Genomic DNA, 21203 nt, shown 5'->3' with positions numbered 1-21203 from the left:
TCCATAAGGCATATGTAGCTATTTCTTTTCTATTTTTTTTTAATAAAAAGGGCTTTAACATAGTACATTTACAATTTTTATATATACTTTCTTTATCAATCAGAGGTGGTTCGCTAAGAAAATATTTTGTTCTGTAATCTTTCTGTATATAAGTCAACATAGGACTTGTAATAGAAATATTCTATGGGAATTATAATTCCACATATTTATTATCTTCTATATAAAAGGCATATACAATTTTGAGGCAGTGTTTTTATGGCGAGCAGAGTTTCTAAAGAGCTTGTATGTGCTTCCGTGCTCTGTAATTATATTAAATCCACTTTGAGAGGACACTAATTTAATTTAAAAAACTGCACCAATGCACAGCCTCAGGCTGACAATTAAAACTAATACATAACCACATGAACATCATATTTATATAGTTAACATGTGTAAAGATGATCAGTTCTAACATATGGGATATAATACATTTGGCACTAATCTTTGCCATTGGTCCAGCAATTGGCAACATTCCTATATATAAATTTTTGAACATTATATCTGTCTAGACATATCTTCACTATTTATAAAAAAATATTCAGACAGTAAGCTCACGTTGAATAACTAGATCTACTGTGTTGTGGAAACTCTTCAGCAGTGAAACAGCCTTCTCATGCTCCATATGTACAAAACTGTGTCCATTTGCCTGTAACACATAAAGAGGACAGAAATAGAAATGTGAAACTGTGTTAGGGAATGTGGCAGCCATTAAACAGACAAGATGGTGGTGAAGTAGCATTCACATCTTAACTGTTCTGGTTCGTTCTTTCAGTTACAGATATCTCTTGAGGAATGGAGTTCCCATAGTCCCACGGTACCTCCCATTTTGGTAGCTCTACAGCAACTTCACACACATTAACAACACTATCATTTAGGCCAGATGTTGCTGAGGTAGTTTATTTACTAAGGAATACTGCTTATTAAATTATTCCCATTGGAAATGAGTGAATTCCTTCTCAGCCTGAACCATGAACCTGGAATAGAAGAAGCCATATAGGCTGGCTGGAGATATTTGTTAGCAGCTAATTACTGAATAGAAGAGGCCACCCTATGCCTATAGTACAAACTGGCCATTGACATATAAGGCCCGATATTCAGACTGCGGGAGTTAGCCCGGCTAATTCTCATGGTCGGCGCTGAGCTCGGATATGCAATACCAAGCAATTTCCAGTGACCGGCATCGGATATCCGGTTTATTTTGGGCCGGTTCAAACTTAACCAGCCGAGCCAATATTCAGCACTGGCCGGTTCAATGTGAACCAGCCGAAGATAGGCCTAGTATTCACGTAGCCAAATATGGCTGCAAAACTTACATATCACACAATATAACCAGCTAGCTGCTAACGGTGAATTTTCACCAGTTCATGGCTGGTCATGTCCCACTGAAAATTTGTGGATAGCTGGTTATGAGGCATTTCACCGGCCAGGTGCCAATCCTGGCCAGGTAAATGTTTTTGAATATCGAGGGGATAGGAAATACATAACCTTGAGGTTATTATTGCTACTGAGCATGTTTGAGAATCAAAGTGCAATAACATAATATTTATGCCAATTCATTGTATTTCACTGTATAAGTGATCATTTAGAATATAGAACTTCCAGTGTTCTCCCATGTAAATACTTCAGCAATACAGTTGACTAGAGTGTGATATTGCAATGGTAAGCCATAAGTGAACATTAGGGGATCATATTAGCTTATGTTGTGCAGCACTAGGTTGCATCTTGTAAATGGTACAGATACAAATCCCTCCCCCCCCTCCATGTAGTGCAGAGGCAACTGCAGGTTCTTTATTCTGATGGGTTTTCTCCACAAAAATTAATGCATTTGTTTGACTTTCATTAAATTCCACTATTTTTTCAGAAGCCAGCAAAAAGAAACAAAATAAATGTAAAATATAACAACAGAAACAGCAAGGAAAACAAATCGCAATAACGGTGGGGTTTTGTCTAGTTCACGGCTAATCCGATAAAGCAGACTATTCTACTGATATGACCCTTATTCAAAAATGAACTTGTACAGCAGTGATTCAATCTGGTTTTCATAAAGGACCGTGGATCAATTTATCAAGCATTTTTGATGAAAAAGTTGACTTGGGACAAGCACCAAACAAAACTGTGTGTTTGGAGATGATCAATCCCATTGAAGTTTATATTTTGCTTTGGCACACTATTAAAATTTTTCTCTTTAGTTTTTTTTTGGTGTGCATGATTGTAGTGTTTCTGACTGCATCCAAATAGTACCATTTATGATGGTTTATTATGTGGCAACCTGCTAGTACACTACATTAAACCACAAACTTAGTTCACACAGGGGACCTGACAGTCTACTTGTAGCCAGGTATTTAAAGTTGATAGGTTCTGCATGCCTATCCCAATGCATTGAATTTCCCAGTCCTTATGAAACACAAACTCATCTGGCACCATTCACCAGACAGGTTTCTGACAACAGTGATCAATTAGACTCCAAAATAAAGTCACAAGGGCACTCAGTTAAGTTATACTGGCACATCCTTAACTTAGCATTTGTAAATATCCTACATACAAGGAGACAGTGTTTCAATTCTATCTAAAAAAAACAATATTATGCAGACATAGCTTTGACATTGCTCTGACATCATTGCAAGGTTTCCATGGATACTGATTTGCCCAATAGCAGTAACACTCATGATACTTCGGATGGGTGAGGCAGGTTAATGAGACTTATGAATCATTTGTATGCTTCATCTTTTTTTTATTGCTATATATTTTTAAAATTTACCATCTACCAATGCAGTGAATGCTTCTTATAATCAAAGAGACTGCAGAATATAGAATGGGATGAATAGCAGGTGGAATAATATCAGACCATTTTTAGATTCAGTTTTCCTCTCTATCACTAGTTGAAATCCACAGCGTTTATAGAAAATTTTCAAAGACATCTTGTCCAGCAACTCTACTGCCTGATCTCCCTTCAAGTAGAGTTTTGTGACTGGCCAATTTAATAGCTTAAGTTTTATCAGAGGACACATTTCCACAATTGGATGGACAGATTGTATTGTCTCCTTTAGGCTTGAAACCTGATAGTAACGATCCATTATTATTTGGATTTAGTTCATACCTTTTCCAGTAGTAGCTCAAGGTCAATTACATTCAGTACAGTAAGTATTGACAGATTACATATATTGCCATTTTGCTGAAAGTTCTGGAAGTTATAGTTGCTACCCAATTGAAGTGATATTTGAATAGCCATGATTTATTGCATTCAATGCAGTCAGCTTCTGTACCCTGTTCAGCAAAGAGATGTTGCTTGCTACCCTTGAACATAATGTGCAACGTTTTTAGACGGGGGTAAGCAAGCAATTGTGATACAGCTCAATTTATCTACTACTTTTAATTGACCCTGCTGAGTAATGTAGAGATTGATGGTCATGTACGGAATTGTTTTTTTAAATTCCTTTTTAATGGAACATATCAAGTTGAATGGAACAGGAACCTCCTGCTCCTGGCTGTTAGATTGTGGCCTTCCACAAAGGTTGCCATCATTGTCAATCAAGGCTGGCATTATGGATATGCAAACAGGACAATACCCCGGGTCCTCATGCCACGGGGTGCCCCAACGTTGCTCAAAGTAGAAGAAAGAACAATCTGCCAATGTGGCTTTAGAGGCTTCTGCTAAATTCCTGCACTGGGCCTCAGCATGTCTAATACGAGCTCTGCTGCCAATACATTGAAATGTCTGTCTATGTATCTCGGGATCTGATTTATCCGATCTTGGTACTTCTAAGTTTTCTTAGGAGAATGACACTCTTTTAAGTATTCCAGTTCAAGATACTTTAGCCACTGCTTTTGATTTTTTAAATACCTCTTTTTCACTGGTGGAAAATTGGACGATAAAATTGTTAAGGATTGGTGCTATGACTGATTCTGTGCCCTCTGTCCATTGATTGCTGGAAAACCTATTCCTTTAATGGAAATTCTTAAAATATTAGGTTTTGTATTGGAGTCTTTTTTAATATTAGAGGTCCCGGTAGAGGCATTGGATAAATGTATTTCTAAGCACCTTTGTTTACTGCATAAAATAAGAACTTAGAAGCAGCATAAGGAGTGTCAAAGCAAATGCAAGGCGCAGATAAAGAAGGCCAAGAGGGATTACGAAAAAGAGATAGCATTAGAGGCAAAAAAACATAGCAAAACATTTTTTCGGTATATTAAAAGCAGGAAGCCAGCAAAAGAATCGGTTGGGCCGCTGGATGACCGAGGGGTAAAAGGGGCGATCAAGGAAGATAAAGACGTAGCGGAGAGATTGAATGAATTCTTTGCTTCGGTCTTCACCGAGGAAGATTTGGGTGGGATACCAGTGTCGGAAATGGTATTTCAAGCGGACGAGTCGGAGAAACTTACTGACTTCACGGTAAACCTGGAGGACGTAATGGGGCACTTCAGCAAACTGAAGAGTAGCAAATCTCCTGGACCGGATGGTATTCATCCTAGAGTACTGATAGAACTGAAAAATGAGCTTGCGGAGCTACTGTTAGTAATATGCAATTTATCCTTAAAATCGAGCGTGGTACCGGAAGATTGGAGGGTGGCCAATGTAACGCCGATTTTTAAAAAAGGTTCCAGGGGAGATCTGGGAAATTATAGACCGGTGAGTCTGATGTCAGTGCCGGGGAAAATAGTAGAGGCTATTATCAAAAACAAAATTATAGAGCACATCCGAGGACTACTACTACTTAACATTTCTAGAGCGCTACTAGGGTTACACAGCGCTGTACAGTTTAACAAAGAAGGACAGTCCCTGCTCAAAGGAGCTTACAATCTAAAGGACAAAATGTCAAGTTGGGGCAGTCTAGATTTCCTGAATAGTTGTATAGTGGTTAGGTGCCAAAGGCGACATTGAAGAGGTGGGCTTTGAGCAAGGATTTGAAGATGGGCAGGGAGGTGGCCTGGCGTATGGGCTCAGGGAGTTTATTCCAAGCATGGGGTGAGGCGAGGCAGAAAGGGCGGAGCCTGGAGTTGGCGGTGGTGGAGAAGGGTACTGAAAGGAGTGATTTGTCTTGAGAGTGGAGGTTATGGGTAGGAACGTAAGGGGAGATGAGGGTAGAGAGGTAAGGAGGGGCTGCAGATTGGCCAGTCTCCCAGATTGGGTGCATTTGAAGGTTAGCAGGAGAAACTTGAACTGTATGCGGTACCTGATCGGAAGCCAGTGAAGTGACTTGAGGAGAGGGGTGATATATTGGTCCAGGCGGAAGATAAGACATGCAGCAGAGTTCTGAACGGATTGAAGGGGGGATAGATGGCTAAGTGGGAGGCCAGTGAGGAGTAGGTTGCAGTAGTCAAGGCGAGAGGTCATGAGAGAGTGGATGAGAGTATGGGTGGTGTGCTCAGAGAGGAAAGGGCGAATTTTGCTGATGTTATAGAGGAAGAAGCGACAGGTCTTGGCTATCTGCTGGATATGCGCAGAGAATGAGAGGGAGGAGTCGAAGATGACTCCGAGGTTGCGGGCAGATGAGACGGGGAGGATGAGGGTGTTGTCAACTGAGATAGAGAGTAGCGGGAGAGGAGAAGTGGGTTTGGCTGGGAAGACAAGAAGCTCGGTCTTGGCCATGTTCAGTTTCAGGTGGCGGTTGGACATCCAGGCAGCAATATCGGATAGGCAGGCCGATACTTTGTCCTGGGTTTCCGCAGTGATGTCTGGTGTGGAGAGATAAAGCTGGGTGTCGTCAGCATAAAGATGATATTGGAAGCCATGGGATGAGATCAGGGAGCCCAGGGAAGAGGTGTAGATTGAAAAAAGCAGGGGTCCAAGGACAGATCCCTGAGGAACTCCAACAGAGAGCGGGATGGGGGTGGAGGAAGAACCATGAGAATGTACTCTGAAGGTACGGTGGGAGAGAGAAGAGGAGAACTACTACTACTATTACTACTATTTAGCATTTCTATAGCGCTACAAGGAGAGGACAGAGCCCTGGAACCCAAATGAGGACAGTGTGGCAAGAAGTAAATTGTGATTGACAGTGTCAAAAGCGGCGGATAGGTCGAGGAGGATGAGGATGGAATAGTGGCCTTTGGATTTGGCAAGGAAGAGATCATTGCAGACTTTAGATAGCGCCGTTTCTGTAGAGTGTAAGGGGCGAAAGCCGGATTGAAGTGGATCGAGGATGGCATGAGAGGAGAGAAAATCAAGGCAACGGCTGTGAACGGCGCGTTCAAGTAACTTGGAGAGGAAGGGTAGGAGGGAAATGGGGCGGTAGTTGGAGGGACAGGTAGGGTCAAGTGATGGTTTTTTGAGGAGTGGTGTGAGTACAACATGCTTGCAGGTGTCAGGGACAGTTGCAGTGGAGCGAGAGAGGTTGAGGATATGACAGATGGGGGGGGGGTGTCAGTAGGAGAGATGGTGTTTAGTAAGTTGGTGGGGATGGAATCAGAGGAACAGGTGGTGCATTTCGAGGAGGAAAGAAGATGGGCGGTTTCCTCTTCGGTGATATCAGGAAACGAGGAGAAGGAGGCCTGGGTTGGTTGGTTGAGGGAGTGGGTTATAGGGTGAAGAGGAGGAGAAGGTTTGGTGGTGAATTCGAGGCTGATTTTCTGCACCTTGTCGCGGAAGTAGTCAGCCAGTGATTGAGGAGAGAGTGAGGGGGGGTGGGGGTGGGAGCGGAGGGCACTTTGAGGAGAGAGTTAAGGGTGGCGAAGAGACGACGAAGGTTAGAGCTGAGGGAATTTATTTATTTTAGGTAATTTATATCCCGCCTTTTGCCACAGGTTTGCAGCCTCAAAGCAGCTTACAATGAACTATTAAAATAAATACAAATACATGGTGAAATCAGTCAGTGGCGTACCGGGGGGGGGGGGGGCGGTGGGGGCGGTCTGCCCCGGGTGCACACCGCTGGGAGGGGTGCCACGTGCCGGCCAGCCTCCCTCGCCTCCACGCTCCCCCTGCCCCGGAACAGGAAGTAACCTGTTCCGGGGCAGAGGGAGCACGGAAACGAAGGAAGCCGACCGGCGCACAGCACCCCCTCCAGCGACGTCAATTGGGTGTAATAGTCCTGTTTGGCGAGGAATAGGTAGGACTGGAAGAAGGATAGCATGAATTTGTAATGAATGAAATCAGTATGGGTGCGAGATTTTCTCCAGAGGTGTTCAGCCAATCGGGTGCAGGAGCGAAGGTAACGGGTGCAAGGGTCATCCAGGGCTGGGGATTAGTGCGCCTTGTGGGACGGGAGATGGATGGTGCAAGGGTGTCCAGAGCAGAGGAGAGAGTGGCATTGTAAATGGAGACATGGATTACTGAGACCAAGTCAGCACGGCTTTTGTGTGGGGAAATCTTGCCTGACCAATTTACTTCAATTCTTTGAAGGAGTAAACAAACATGTGGACAAAGGGGAGCCGGTTGATATTGTGTAGCTGGATTTTCAAAAGGCGTTTGACAAGGTACCTCATGAAAGGCTACAGAGGAAATTGGAGGGTCATGGGATAGGAAGAAATGTCCTATTGTGGATTAAAAACTGGTTGAAGGATAGGAAACAGAGAGTGGGGTTAAATGGGCAGTATTCACAATGGAGAAGGGTAGTTAGTGGGGTTCCTCAGGGGTCTGTGCTAGAACTGCTGCTTTTTAATATATTTATAAATGATTTAGAGATGAGAGTAACTAGCGACGTAATTAAATTTGCTGATGACACAAAGTTATTCAAAGTCGTTAACTCGTGACAGGATTGTGAAAAATTACAGAAGGACCTTACGAGACTGGGAGACTGGGCGGCTAAATGGCAGATGACGTTTAATGTGAGCAAGTGCAAGGTGATGCATGTGGGAAAAAAGAACCCGAATTATAGCTACATCATGCAAGGTTCCACGTTAGGAGTTACGGACCAAGAAAGGGATCTGGGTGTCGTCGTCGATAATACACTGAAACCTTCTGATCAGTGTGCTGCTGCGGCTAGGAAAGCGAATAGAATGTTGGGTATTATTAGGAAAGGTATGGAAAACAGGCGTGAGGATGTTATAATGCCGTTGTATTGCTCCATGGTGCGACCGCACCTTGAGTACTGTGTTCAATTCTGGTCGCCGCATCTCAAGAAAGATATAGTAGAATTGGAAAAAGGTGCAGCGAAGGGCGACTAAAATGATAGCGGGGATGGGACGACTTCCCTATGAAGAAAGACTAAGGAGGCTAGGGCTTTTCAGCTTGGAGAAGAGACGGCTGAGGAGATACATGATAGAGGTATATAAAATAATGAGTGGAGTGGAACAGGTGGATGTGAAGCGTCTGTTCACGCTTTCCAAAAATACTAGGACTGGGGGCATGCGATGAAACTACAGTGTAGTAAATTTAAAACAAATCAGAGAAAAGTTTTCTTCACCCAACGCGTAATTAAACTCTGCAATTCGTTACCGGAGAACGTAGTGAAGGCGATTAGCTTAGCAGAGTTTAAAAAGGGGTTAGACGGTTTCCTAAAGGACAAGTCCATAAACCACTACTAAATGGACTTGGGAAAAATCCACAATTCCAGGAATAACATGTATAGAATGTTTGTACGTTTGGGAAACTTGCCAGGTGCCCTTGGCCTGGATTGGCCGCTGTCATGGACAGGTTGTTGGGCTTGATGGACTCTTGGTCTTTTCCCAGTGTGGCATTACTTATGTACCATTTTGCTCAACCAACAGTATTGGGGAGCAAATATACATGAATACTGTCTTAGTTTAGGCTAATCATTAGTGCTCACTATACATCATTTGGCCCCCCCCCTACACATGGTGAATATCAGTGAGTTGTGTGATATTTAAAAACACCTTTATTCAATCAGAACATTAGCGTATCCTGACAGTCTATTTGGTCCTTATATTAGTTTTAACTTGCAATCAAAAAGTACACTAAATAGCAATAAGTCTCTGTGCTATATAATGACAACTAGTGAGGCACTGAAATTCACCATGTGTTAGGGGGTTAAGGAGGGAATTTATCAATGTAGGCTACTGTTGTTGGGTTACTTTAGCACAGTGTCCCATTTTATGCAATGAGACCCTGTGCTAAAATAACCTGACTTAACAGCATCCCATGTTAATAACATCCCCTCTTAATGATGCACGCTGATTTTTAACCTAAATTAAGGCAATATTCATGTAGGTATGCTCCCCACTACCTCTGGTTGAGCACCATTGTTTATGAACTGAAAGCCCTCAACACCAATCACATTATCTTCATATTTTATCATTTACAGTTGAGATATTTATTGGTAGTTTGTGCTATTCAAAGTGAAATTTCTATTACAAAGGAGAACTATCTTTTGTTTGGTAATTTTTTGGAAAATCTTTCATATGGCTCTGTTGTAGATATTCATCTTTTTGTTGTACTAAATTAACCAAATAGTTATCCAGGTGCCACTGTGAATATCTGAGGTGCCCATGAAACTCCTAAGTCACCCCTGGACTGCCCTGATACTACCCCAGGAGTTGGCAGCCCATTGTACACTGCATGTCATTTTTTTCCAGATTCAATGAACAACTGTATGTAATAAGTGTAAACTGCTTTGATTGTACCACGAAAAGGTGATATATCAAATCCCATTGCCATTATCATCATTTGCTGCCATGCACTTCCTCTCTCTGATCGCTCCACTCCACCACGGCTTCTGCTGCATTAAAATTAACACCTTGGCTGGCAGGGATGCTTAAGCCCTGTCAGCCGAAGATGTTCTCTACCCAGGTTCGCCAACACACACAGAAGGTGTTCTCTCCACAGAAGAACAACGAAGCAAAGGAAACAGTGGATACAAAAAAATCCTCTCTCAAGTGGTGTCTTCTTAAACAAGTTCTTTATTGCAAAACAATTAAAACAACGACCCGACACAAATCGTGTTTCGGCTGTATAGGCCTGCGTCAGGGGTCTATAAATAAACATAAATACAAATCAATAAACGAACATTTAGATTTCATGTATAACACACTTAAATAAAAACATATATATGTATCAAAAACCATAAAAATGATGATATAAATATACATGCATAGAAATATACATATATATGCATGTATATTTATATCATCATTTTTATGTTTTTATTTAAGTGTGTTATACATGAAATCTAAATGTTCGTTTATTGATTTGTATTTATGTTTATTTATAGACCCCTGACGCAGGCCTATACGGTCGAAACACGATTCGTGTCGGGTCGTTGTTTTAATTGTTTTGCAATAAAGAACTTGTTTAAGAAGACACCACTTGAGAGAGGATTTTTTTGTATCCACTGTTTCCTTCTCTACCCAGGTTCCCCATGTCATCTGTGGTGCACTTCTAGCTGCTGATACTGGCACTCCCTGCATATGCTCAGTTCATGAACTGAACCTGCTTGGGGGTCCGGCATCAGTGGCTGGAGGCATGCCACCAATTTCCCCACTGCTCAGATGACAAAGGAAACACAGGTAGAGAACATCTTTGGCTGCTATGGAATGGGCATCTCTGCCAGCAACACCAACCCTACGTGTCACACAAAACCTCTTGGCATGCCACAGGTTGCCAATACTTGCACTAGCTGGATAGTGCTGCATTGGTTCCTCTGGATTTTCAGTGGCACTATCCAGTTATTTGCTGCTGATAATTCAAGGATCATCTCATCATTGGAAATTTCCAAGTTTATTTAAATTTTCTACCCCACCCATCAGACAGGCCATCTGAGCAGCTTTCAGGCTACAATAGAGCAAAGCAGAAACTGATAAAAAAGATGAATAGAAGGGGGAGAAATACAATACACATAGGAAAGCGAGGATGGGGGGTACAGATAGGGAGGGTAACTGTGTAGGCAGGCCAGTGTCTGTGTCAGGTGTAAGAGAACAAGTTAGTGAAATATATCCATAAAGAGAGAGGTTTTAAGATATGTCTTGCAATGTTGAAATGTGGAAGGAAATCTTGTAGTCTATGTTGGAGCATCATGTTCCACAATTCAGGACCCTGGACAGAAAAAACTGAGCAGCGAATATTATCATAGACAATTACTTGAAAGAAAGGAACAATTAAAAGGTTCTGATTTGCTTATCTAAGTGATTTAGGGGGTAAATAGGGTGTCAGGAAATGTGAGAGAAATAATGATTTTCTTTTTAGTAAAGAAATTCTTTTTGGCCATCAGAAGAGCTGTTTTATTGGACTGAGGAGTGGCTTTATGGGCAGAAAGACAGAGGTATGCAGACATCTCCATCTATGCTATACCTGTCTGAATTGTCATTTTAAATGATGAGGGGCTGATAAAAACCAGGGATCAGAGGGTCTACATACAAAAGTAGAAGGCTGTGTTACAACAGGAGCAATAGTATTAAACGCAAGAGAAGTATTCCACTGTTCAACCTGGTGATCAACAGGGAGTGCAGAAAATTTACTAATATCTAGTTCTGAGTGAAGCAAGAACTGCTCAGTGTGCAGCAGTGGCTAAGAAAGCAAATAGAATGTTAGGTATTATTAGGAAAGGAATGGAAAACAAAAATGAGGACATTATAATGCCTTTGTATCGCTGCATGGTGCGACCGCACCTTGAATATTGCGTTCAATTCTGGTCACCACATCTCAAAAAAGATATAGTGGAATTAGAAAAGGTACAGAGAAGGGCGATGAAAATGATAAAGAGAATGGGATGACTTCCCTATGAGGAAAGGATAAAGTGACTAGGGCTCTTCAGTTTGGAGAAAAGAGGCTGAGGGGAGATATGCTAGAGGTCTATAAAATAATGAGTGGAGTGGAATGGATAGACATGAAACACTTGTTTACTCTTTCCAAAAATACTAGGAATAGGGGACCCGCAATGAAGCTACAAAGTAGTAAATTTAAAATGAATCAGAGAAAATATTTCTTCACTCAACATGTAATTAAACTCTGGAATTCATTGCCAGAGAATGCAGTAAAAGCAGTTAGCTTAGCAGGGTTTAAAAAGGTTTGGCTCGGTTCCTAAAGGAAAAGTCCATAGACCATTATTAAAATGGACTTGGGGAAATCCACTGCTTATTTCTAGAATAAGCAGCATAAAATGTTTTGTACTGTTTTGGGATCTTGACAGGTACTTGTGACCTGGATTAGCCACTCTTGGAAACAGGATGCTGGGCTTGATGGACCTTCGGTCTGTCCCAGTATGGCAATACTTATGTACTTATGTAATTTTACTAAGATCCCTAAATGGAGAAGAGATGGCTGAGGGGAGACATGATAGAGGTATATAAAATAATGAGTGGAATGGAACAGGTGGGTGTGAAGCGTCTGTTCACGCTTTCCAAAAATACTAGGACTAGGGGGCATGCGATGAAACTACAGAGTAGTAAATTTAAAACAAATTGGAGAAAATGTTTCTTCACCCAACGCGTAATTAAACTCTAGAATTTGTTGCCGGAGAACGTGGTGAAGGTGATTAGCTTAGCAGAGTTTAAAAAGGGGTTAGACGGTTTCCTAAAGGACAAGTCCATAAACCACTACTAAATGGACTTGGGAAAAATCCACAATTCCAGGAATAACATGTATAGAATGTTTGTACATTTGGGAAGCTTGCCAGGTGCCCTTGGCCTGGATTGGCCGCTGTCGTGGACAGGATGCTGGGCTCGATGGACCCTTGGTCTTTTCCCAGTGTGGCATTACTTATGTACTCATGTACTTATAGTTGTATATGTAAAAGAAACTAAAAAGTGATCAGTTCAAGGCAAAGGCAAAAGTCAGAACAAATTGAAAGATTTTGAGGCAGTAGTGACTGCCTGTGTGGGTAGCGTCTACAAAATACTGTGTAAGGTTCAAATCCATTTTGAGGGAGGAGAAATCATGTGCAAGGGAAGAGGTTGGATCATCAAAGTGATCATTAAAGTCACCCAATATAATTGGGTGTGAGAAGTTAACACAATGGTCACTAAGCAGGTTCTGGAGGACTTGGAATGATTGTGAAGAAGGGAGGGCGGGGGCACGACAGGTGATAGATTAGAAGAAAGTCAGAGGGAGGCAATATGTGTAGTCTGAAGTATAAAGATTCCAGAAAGGGTTGAGACAGCATTGAGAACTGTGCCAGTTGTAGGTGTGAGGAGTAAATTAAGGCAGTGGCATAGCCACAGGGGGCCTTGGAGGCATGGGCCCCCCAAGATCTGTTGATTTGGCTGGTGGGGATCCCCAAGCCCTGCAAGCAGAAGCATTCCTCCAGTGCTGTTCGCTGCCAGACTGCCTGCCTTGCTTCCCCACCCCATGTGCATGCTTGGTTTTAGTGGAATTGAGCATGAGAGAGGCTTCGGCATGCTCATTTGTGCACTGTGGAGGGAAGCAAGGCAGACGGCATGGCAGTGAACAGCGCTGGAGGAAGGCTTCCACTGGTGGGGCTTGGGAGCCACGCCAGACCAGGTATGTAGGGTTGTGATGGGGGGGGGGCGGAGAGCAGTGGGGGAAGCAATGTAAAATGTGCCCCCCCTACTTTGGGCTCAAGCCAGTCCCCCAAAATTGAGGTCTCTGGCTACATTCCGAATTAAAGCAACTTCTCCACTGCAACAGTTATTATGATTACATAGTATTGATACCCAGGGGGAGCTGCTTGATTGATGTAGGTGGCATCTGTTTCTGTGAGGCAGAGAATATCTATCTTATGTGCATGGATAAGGTCACACAAAAGAAATTGTTTACCTTTCAGTAAGCATGAGTTTAGTAGCCCAAAAGTGGGCAAACTAATGGGCGTGGGCAGTGGAAGAGCTTAAAGGAAGTGTGAGAAGACATCTTACATGTGGCCACCTGGGCAAAGGAAGAGTGGAAGTGGTCAGTGTCCATACACAATGGGGGAGACAGCTTAAGCAAGGCACATGGTGGAAAAAAGAATAGAAAGTAAGCAGCTCAGGAGGTAGAAACGACTTGTGAGACATATCTTATGTCTGGAAGGGTGTGCACAATGGAGCACACTAAGGGGCTTGAAAATATACAGTACTACCAATGATATCACTTCCGGGAATGGATGTGATCAGAGGCATTGGACCACAAGAAAGTTTTGGAGGAGATCTAATATGGGAAACTGTGGAGCAAGCCTGGAAATACACAGCAGAGCACAGCAGCAGTTAGAGGCAGCATAAGGAGATAACTGGGTAGGAGATGTATTTTTGCTCCAGATCTCAATTAATTTCCAAACCCTCACAAAAAGGCAATAGATATAAAAGGTAAGCTGAAAATGAAAGTCTCAGCTCTGCTGAAAGTTGAGTTTTAAAGTACGGGGATAAAATTAAGACTAGTGTAGGAGGGGATTATCATATCCTTCTTACAACTCATTGTATGGGATGTATTGATTGACAGTCTGCTTAATTTCAGAGCTTTTAAGCAACAATATAGTGAAAGGGGAAAATGCTTCTTGAAAGCCTGCAATTACTAAAGTGATATCCTATTTTTCCCCTATTAGAAGAGGTTGTCAGGTTTTATACTGGTATATGATGATGTTGCTCTGGGATGGACGTTTTCTTTTATTTAATATATATAGTAATTCTGGCCCTGCTTCACCATTGCTTTGTTCGCATCATCCTGACACATTCAGTACAGAGGCCAGTGGTATTTTGTAGACATAGATTGGGATATAAGCTTTTGGTTAGTCTGTTTTCTTTTATTTAATATATATAGTAATTCTGGCCCTGCTTCACCATTGCTTTGTTCGCATCATCCTGACACATTCAGTACAGAGGCCAGTGGTATTTTGTAGACATAGATTGGGATATAAGCTTTTGGTTAGTCTGTAAGGTACTGATGGAACTAAAAAATGAAATTGCAGAGCTATTGTTAGTAACATGTAAATTTATCTTTAAAATCAAGCATGGTGCTGGAAGATATGAGGGTAGTAAATGTAATGCCAGTTTTTTAAAAAAGGGTTCCAGAGATGACCCAGTGAGCCTGATGTTGGTGCTAGGCAAAACGATAGAGACTATTATAAAGAACATATACATAAGCATGGAATAATGAGACAAAGGGGCTCATTTTCAAAGCACTTAGACTTAGAAAGTTCCATAAGTTAGTATGCAGGACGTCAGACTCACAGAAACAGAAGCCTGCGCGGCCGCATTGCTGATCTGCAAGGGCAGGCTTCTAAATGGAATGTTGCTAGTGGAGGAGTAGCCTAGTGGTTAGTGCAGTGGACTTTGATCCTGGGGAACTGAGTTTGATTCCCACTGCAGCTCCTTGTGACTCTGGGTAAGTCACTTAACCCTCCATTGCTCCTGGTACAAAATAAGTACCTGAATATATGTAAACCGCTTTGAATGTAGTTGCAAAAACCCCAGAAAGGCAGTATATCAAGTCCCATTTCCCTATTTGAGATTCTACATGGAATGTTGCTATTCCACTAGCCGCAAAGCAAAAAGGGGTTCACAATATCCACAAAATTCAACAGCACAAAAAAGTGGAAAAGAAACCAACTTCAAGAGATCAGTCCAAACTCAGGGTAAGATGCTCCAATTTGTTGGTGTAAGACTGTATTCTTCCTTGCATTTAGAGAGATCAATTCATATGCTCCACTGTTAATCAGTATACAACTGTGCACTCACTGATCGACCCCTGATGAAGGCTTTTTTAAAAGCCGAAACACGGACCGTGTAGGGTCCAAATAAAATTACTTATTGGAGCATCTTACCCTGAGTTTGGACTGATCTCTTGAAGTTGGTTTCTTTTCCACTTTCTTTTGTGCTATTCCACTAGCAACATTCCATGTAGAAGCCTTGCAGATCAGCAACACGGCTGCGCAGGCTTCTGTTCCTGTGAGTCTGACGTCCTGCACGTATAAGGCAGTATATCAAATTCCATTTCCCTTTCCCCCTTAAGTGACTTGCTCAGAGTCAAAAGGAGCTGTAAGTACGAATCCAAACCCAGTTCTCCAGGTTCTCACTCTACTGCACTAACCACTAGGGCTACTTCTCCAAACAGCAGTTCATTTGTGTTCATTTGAAACACATTTTCCTGATTTTCAGGCACCTTCATGTGTCTGTTTGACCTATTCATCCTTAAGACACATACTGTATATGCACAAGAACTTACAAATGTGCGCAATCGATTATATCACATTAATTTCTCTTACTTGTTGAAGTTATTTGAAGGCACTTTAGATTTTTAGACAACCAAAGAAACCAAATATGCACTCAGAAATGCAACCTCTATTAGGAATAGTATGATTATTGTCCTAGCGACTACAGGTCCTAGTTCTGAATAAAACTGAAGGATACCACACATACCTCTTATATCCTTGAATTACATGTTGATTCTAACAGTATTCAGCAATCATTAATATCCTTGATGCTGAGATGGAGTGTAAAGTTATTATTTTATCATTCTATAAAATTAGTTGCCAACTCCACTTTCTGATATGTTAGGCCTTGAAGTCGTTTCACTGTTTCTGATGCCAGAATCAGTAGTTAACTTTAGAACTCACTCAAAGAAGAGCTTTGCCTAACACAAGACTACCTGTATTTCGTGAAGCAGGTGAAAGCCTGGCTTAAGAAAATAAGAACATAAGAGTTGCCATGATGGGACAGACCAAAGGTCCATCAAGCCCAGGATCCTGTTTTGAATAGTGGCCAATCCAGGTTACAAGTAGCTGGCAAGATCCCAAAACAGTACAATACATTTTATGCTGCTTACCCTAGAAAATAGCAGTGGATTTTCACCAAGTCCATCTTAATAATGGCTTATGGACTTTTCATTTAGGAAGCTAGCCAAACCTTTTTTTAAACCCACCTAAGCTAACTGCTTTTACCACATTCTGTGGCAACGAATTCCAGTGTTTAATTACATGTTGAGTGAAGAAATATTTTCTCTGATTTGTTTTAAATTTACTACTTTGTAGCTTCATTGCGTGCTCCCTAGTCCTAGTATTTTTGGAAACAGTAAATAAGTGATTCACATCCACTCCACTCATTATTTGATAGACCTCTATCATATCTCCCCTCAGCCATCTTTTCTCCAGCCTGAAAAGCACTACCATGGGGTGAACTCAGCTGTTCTACGGTAGTCTCATCTTTATCTGTCCCCTTTACTATCTAATAAGAAGTTTTAATGTGTAGTTTTGACACTGTAAATTGCACATCTCTAATTATATGAATGTTGCACTGTGCTTTAATGTAAATTTATTTATTTATTGCATCATTACATGACTAGCTTACTGCATGGTAATGATAAATTAATTGTCGTCTTTACATATGCTGCACACTGCCTTGAGTAAATCTATTAAAAAATGTGGTAAAGTTTAATAAACAAATAAAATATAAAAGGGTAAAGACATGAAAAAACATTTTTTTAAAGTACAATAATGAGTCCTCAGTGCTATTTCACCAACTTAGAAGGAGAAACTAGAGAGGTAATGACATTGTGTGCACACGCTCATATTCAGCACGTAAACCATTTAGATGTCTCTGACCCACAGCAGTTCATCAAATCTTATATAAACCTAAACTGAAATAATCATAGGAATCAGTTGGCTTGATCTTAAATCAATTCTATAATAGTACACTAGTCTAAGGCCTGCTACTGTTGTTGAACTTGTTCCCCTTTGTATATTATTGACCTTTTCCTGAAAAGCTGCAGTACTTTCCTTTGGAAGAATTTAGTAGACAAGAGTTAGATAATAATCTCTTTTTTTTTTTTTTTAAACAGTAGCCATATTGAGTCAGACCAATGGTCCATCCATCCCAGTATCCTGCTTTCAACAATGGTTAATCCAGCTTACAAGTACGTGGCAGAATCCCAAATAGTAGCAACATTCCATGCTACCGATCCTAGGGACAGCAGTGGCTTCCCCCATGTCTATCTCAATAGCAGACTATGGATTTTTCCTCCAGGAACTTGTCCAAACGTTTTTTTAAACCCAGATATTCTAACCGCTATTACAACACCTTCTGGTAACAAGTTCCAAAGCTTAACTATTTGCTGAGTGAAAAAATATTTCTTCCTATTCATTTTTAAAGTATTTCCATGTAACTTCATTGAGTGTCCCCTAGTCTTTATATTTTTTTAAAAGAATAAACAATCGATTCACTTTTACCCGTTTTATACCACTCAGGATTTTGTAGACCTCAATCATATCCCACCTCAGCCATTTCTTTTCCAAGCTGAAGAGCCCTAGCCTCTTTGTTGCCACAATAAAGGTTATTTATACTTTTTAAAATGGATGAATCCTTGTGTCTCAGGTCTGCATTTGCTGTCACTCTGTGCTAAAGAGATATGCTGATAAATTAGAATCATAATATTTGGAAACGGAATTAGAATATGCCTTATGGTTGAAAATGATGAGCCATGTTCTGAGAAGGAAACATTTTCAAATGGATCGTGGTAGGTAGAGCTGGCCTGTCTTCTATGAGAACAGAGTGCTAGATTATCCTCTGCATGTGTGGTAAGGGGAGGGAGCATGGAAAGGAAGGTTTAGGTAGAAAGGTTATGGTCATTTTACTAATCCTGCCATAATATCTTTGTTTTTATTGGTTTATGTGCCAAACTTCTAGATCAAAGAAAATATAAACTATCCATTTTTGTCTTTGCAGGTCTAAAATAATACAAGTAATGAAACTCGTAGTTAGAGTTTGTCTGACCACTACCTCCACCTGCGGCTGCAGAGCAAAAGCAGTCCACGGAAAGTTGAATGATGTCAGCAGACTAAGCCATAAATTCTATTTTTCTTTACTAAGGAAAAAATTCAAATAAACTTCAAGAAGCACACTCACAAGGATAGCCAGCCAGTAAATGATAAAAACAGAACTTACATGTTATTCAGTTGTCCTTTATTGCAGGTTAACAGAGGAAACGATGTTTCAGGCCTAAAAGAACCGAAGGTGAGCGGTTCTTTATCTCGCCCGAGCAGAGAAAGCCCGACAGTGTAATACAACATTTACCTTCTCTCCCACCCCCACCCTGCTCCACCCCACAAACCCTGATTTCTTAGCATTTGACATTTGTGGCTTTTATCTCTCATTGTAAATGATTAACAAAGTAATCCTGTGAAGCTCAGTCACAGTGGAACAATCTCTGTTCTTGTTTGGCTGCGTAAGGAAACAAGGATTGCTAAATGTACAATAAGTTAAAGATCATACTAATTCAAAAGAAAAATGTTTAAAGATACTCTAAGTACATTTTAAGGTGTTAAGAACATATTTAAGAATCAACTTAAGCCATGATAGTCTTTGAAAAATGCAGTTTGTGGTCTTTCTCGGGAGTCCAGAAAAGGTATTATTTCCCGGTCGATATTCACCCTGGAGCAAACAGTTTTTTAAAACGTTGAACACCACAGGCAGAATTACATCCAGATATTCAGTGCTAGGCCATATCCAGGTGCTAGTATTTAATATCTGGGTCATTTGGTGGTTCCTAGGAGCTATGTGGGAACCGCCTAGGAGGTTTGATAACAGGAGATGGTGTGATGTCACAAGGCTGAAGCCAGTCTCCACCCACTCCACCCAAGGAGGTTTTAATTCATCCCAATGCAGCTCCTGCCATCTTGGTTCACCCAAAACAATGAAATTGGATAGGGTGACAAGATTCGCCTACTGGCTTCAGCCTACATAATGGGCCAGATAGGCTCATACCATCTCCTGTTATCAAACCTCGGGTACCACTGATATTCAATGCTGGTACCTAGATCATTAATCGGGTATAGTTATGATGGCTTTTTATACAGTCTGGTTTGCCGGATGTGTTTTCTAGGTACCAGCACTAGATATTGGTGTAATGCAATGACTGCTGGATTTGCTTGACTCCAGACCGCCCTGGCAGTAACTGGATAGTGCTGCAACAGTCAGACATGAGCTGCACTATCTGGTTAAGTGCCACTGAATCTTATGTGTGGAGCCAGTCAGAGCTATTTAACAAGGTGGAAGCTGCTCCTATGTGGTTAAACAGCATTGAACATCAACCCCTACATTTCTATTATTCAAATTTCTTATTTGCTATTCCACACAGCAACACAGAGAGGGTCAAAGTACAAACTATACAAAGTGACCAAAAAGCAGCAAAAGCCTTCAAAATAGGGACAAATCTTTAATTTGTGGACCCATCACAGGCCGTGTTTTGGTGCACAGTGTCTACATCAGAGGGTCTTTCTGTTTGGACAGCCAAATATCAAACACAGAAAACCCAGTTCAGGGTTAATAAATGATGCAACGACCAAGGATGAATTCCCTTCTAGCACTCCAGGTCGGTGTCATTTATTAACCAAGGAATGCATACTTGAGTTTAATTGCTTCTTTCCAGCTCCTGCTTTCAATTGGTTTCTAGTGATGGGAATGACCATTACCAAGCAATCTGGGTAATGTATAGTTGGGAAAAGCTGGCAGCATGCTGTTTGCAGTACTGCTAGAAATGTGGAACAAACAAGTGGTTGGCCAGTTGTCTGATGCTTGCAAACCATGGGTCCATCTGAAAGCTTGCATGCTGTCCCTTGTGTCAAAGATTACATTTGGGTCTGATGTGGCTTCAGGCTATCTGCTTATTTCTATGCATACTGATCTCTATCCAACAAAATTCTGTTGAGTGCCAAAGCTTATACAGAGAAGTAACTTTCCATGGGACAGAGCCCGGTACCCTAGAACAAGTAGTACAGTTACTGTAGAGTGGGCCAAATACCCCAAGGTACACAGTTGTTTATAAGAGGGAAAAATTTTACAGATGAGAAACTCTGTAATGTTTGTAAGAATGGCATCTGGGGTTACATCAAATTAGAAACAACACAGAACAATCACATACCAAGAAAATCAATTGTGGTATAAAGGATTCTATAAATGGCGATCAAAAATGGGTGCCAGAAAAGAGCGGTGCTAAGCGCGATTCTATTAAAAGTGCATGCCCTTTACAGAATCATGCTTAGTGCTGATTCCTCTACTTTCACTTTGTGCACCAGACTTTCACCTGTTGAAACCTGGTGGAAGTGCTGGCGCCCAAGTTGGGCACACTGACCCATTATTCAGTAACAACGTGTGCAACTCTTTGGAACACCCCTGACACGCCCATGCCTCTCCCATGGCCACACCCCCTTCTGAATTGCATACTATTGGATTTGGGGGCCCGGTGTTATAAATAGTGCAAGTCCCAATTGGTGGCAATTAACATCCATAATTGGTTGTTAGCATCCAGTTACTGTTTTTAATGGCTCACTGGCCAAGATACAAGTGCATCTCGGTAGTACGCCCAAATCTGGGTGCCATGTAGAGGATCTGAGGGTATGTGTATAAAATCATTAGAA

At 41.4% G+C, this 21203-nt stretch overlaps 1 protein-coding gene across 2 annotated transcripts in view; it reads right to left on the bottom strand.

The window, feature by feature from the left end:
* Positions 1 to 267: 267 nt before the first annotated feature.
* The window catches only part of LRRC7 (leucine rich repeat containing 7), a 593735-nt gene continuing 572799 nt past the window's right edge, over positions 268 to 21203 (bottom strand). For both annotated transcript variants that reach the window (XM_030207242.1, XM_030207243.1), the window contains one exon: positions 268 to 685. In XM_030207242.1, coding sequence (XP_030063102.1) covers positions 578 to 685 — 108 coding nt within the window. In that variant the 3' untranslated portion in view covers positions 268 to 577. The remainder of the gene's footprint in view (positions 686 to 21203) is intronic.

Source organism: Microcaecilia unicolor, chromosome 6, assembly GCF_901765095.1.
Source record: "Microcaecilia unicolor chromosome 6, aMicUni1.1, whole genome shotgun sequence".
NCBI classification, from domain to species: domain Eukaryota; kingdom Metazoa; phylum Chordata; class Amphibia; order Gymnophiona; family Siphonopidae; genus Microcaecilia; species Microcaecilia unicolor.
This window is presented reverse-complemented; position numbering and strand designations above follow the sequence as displayed.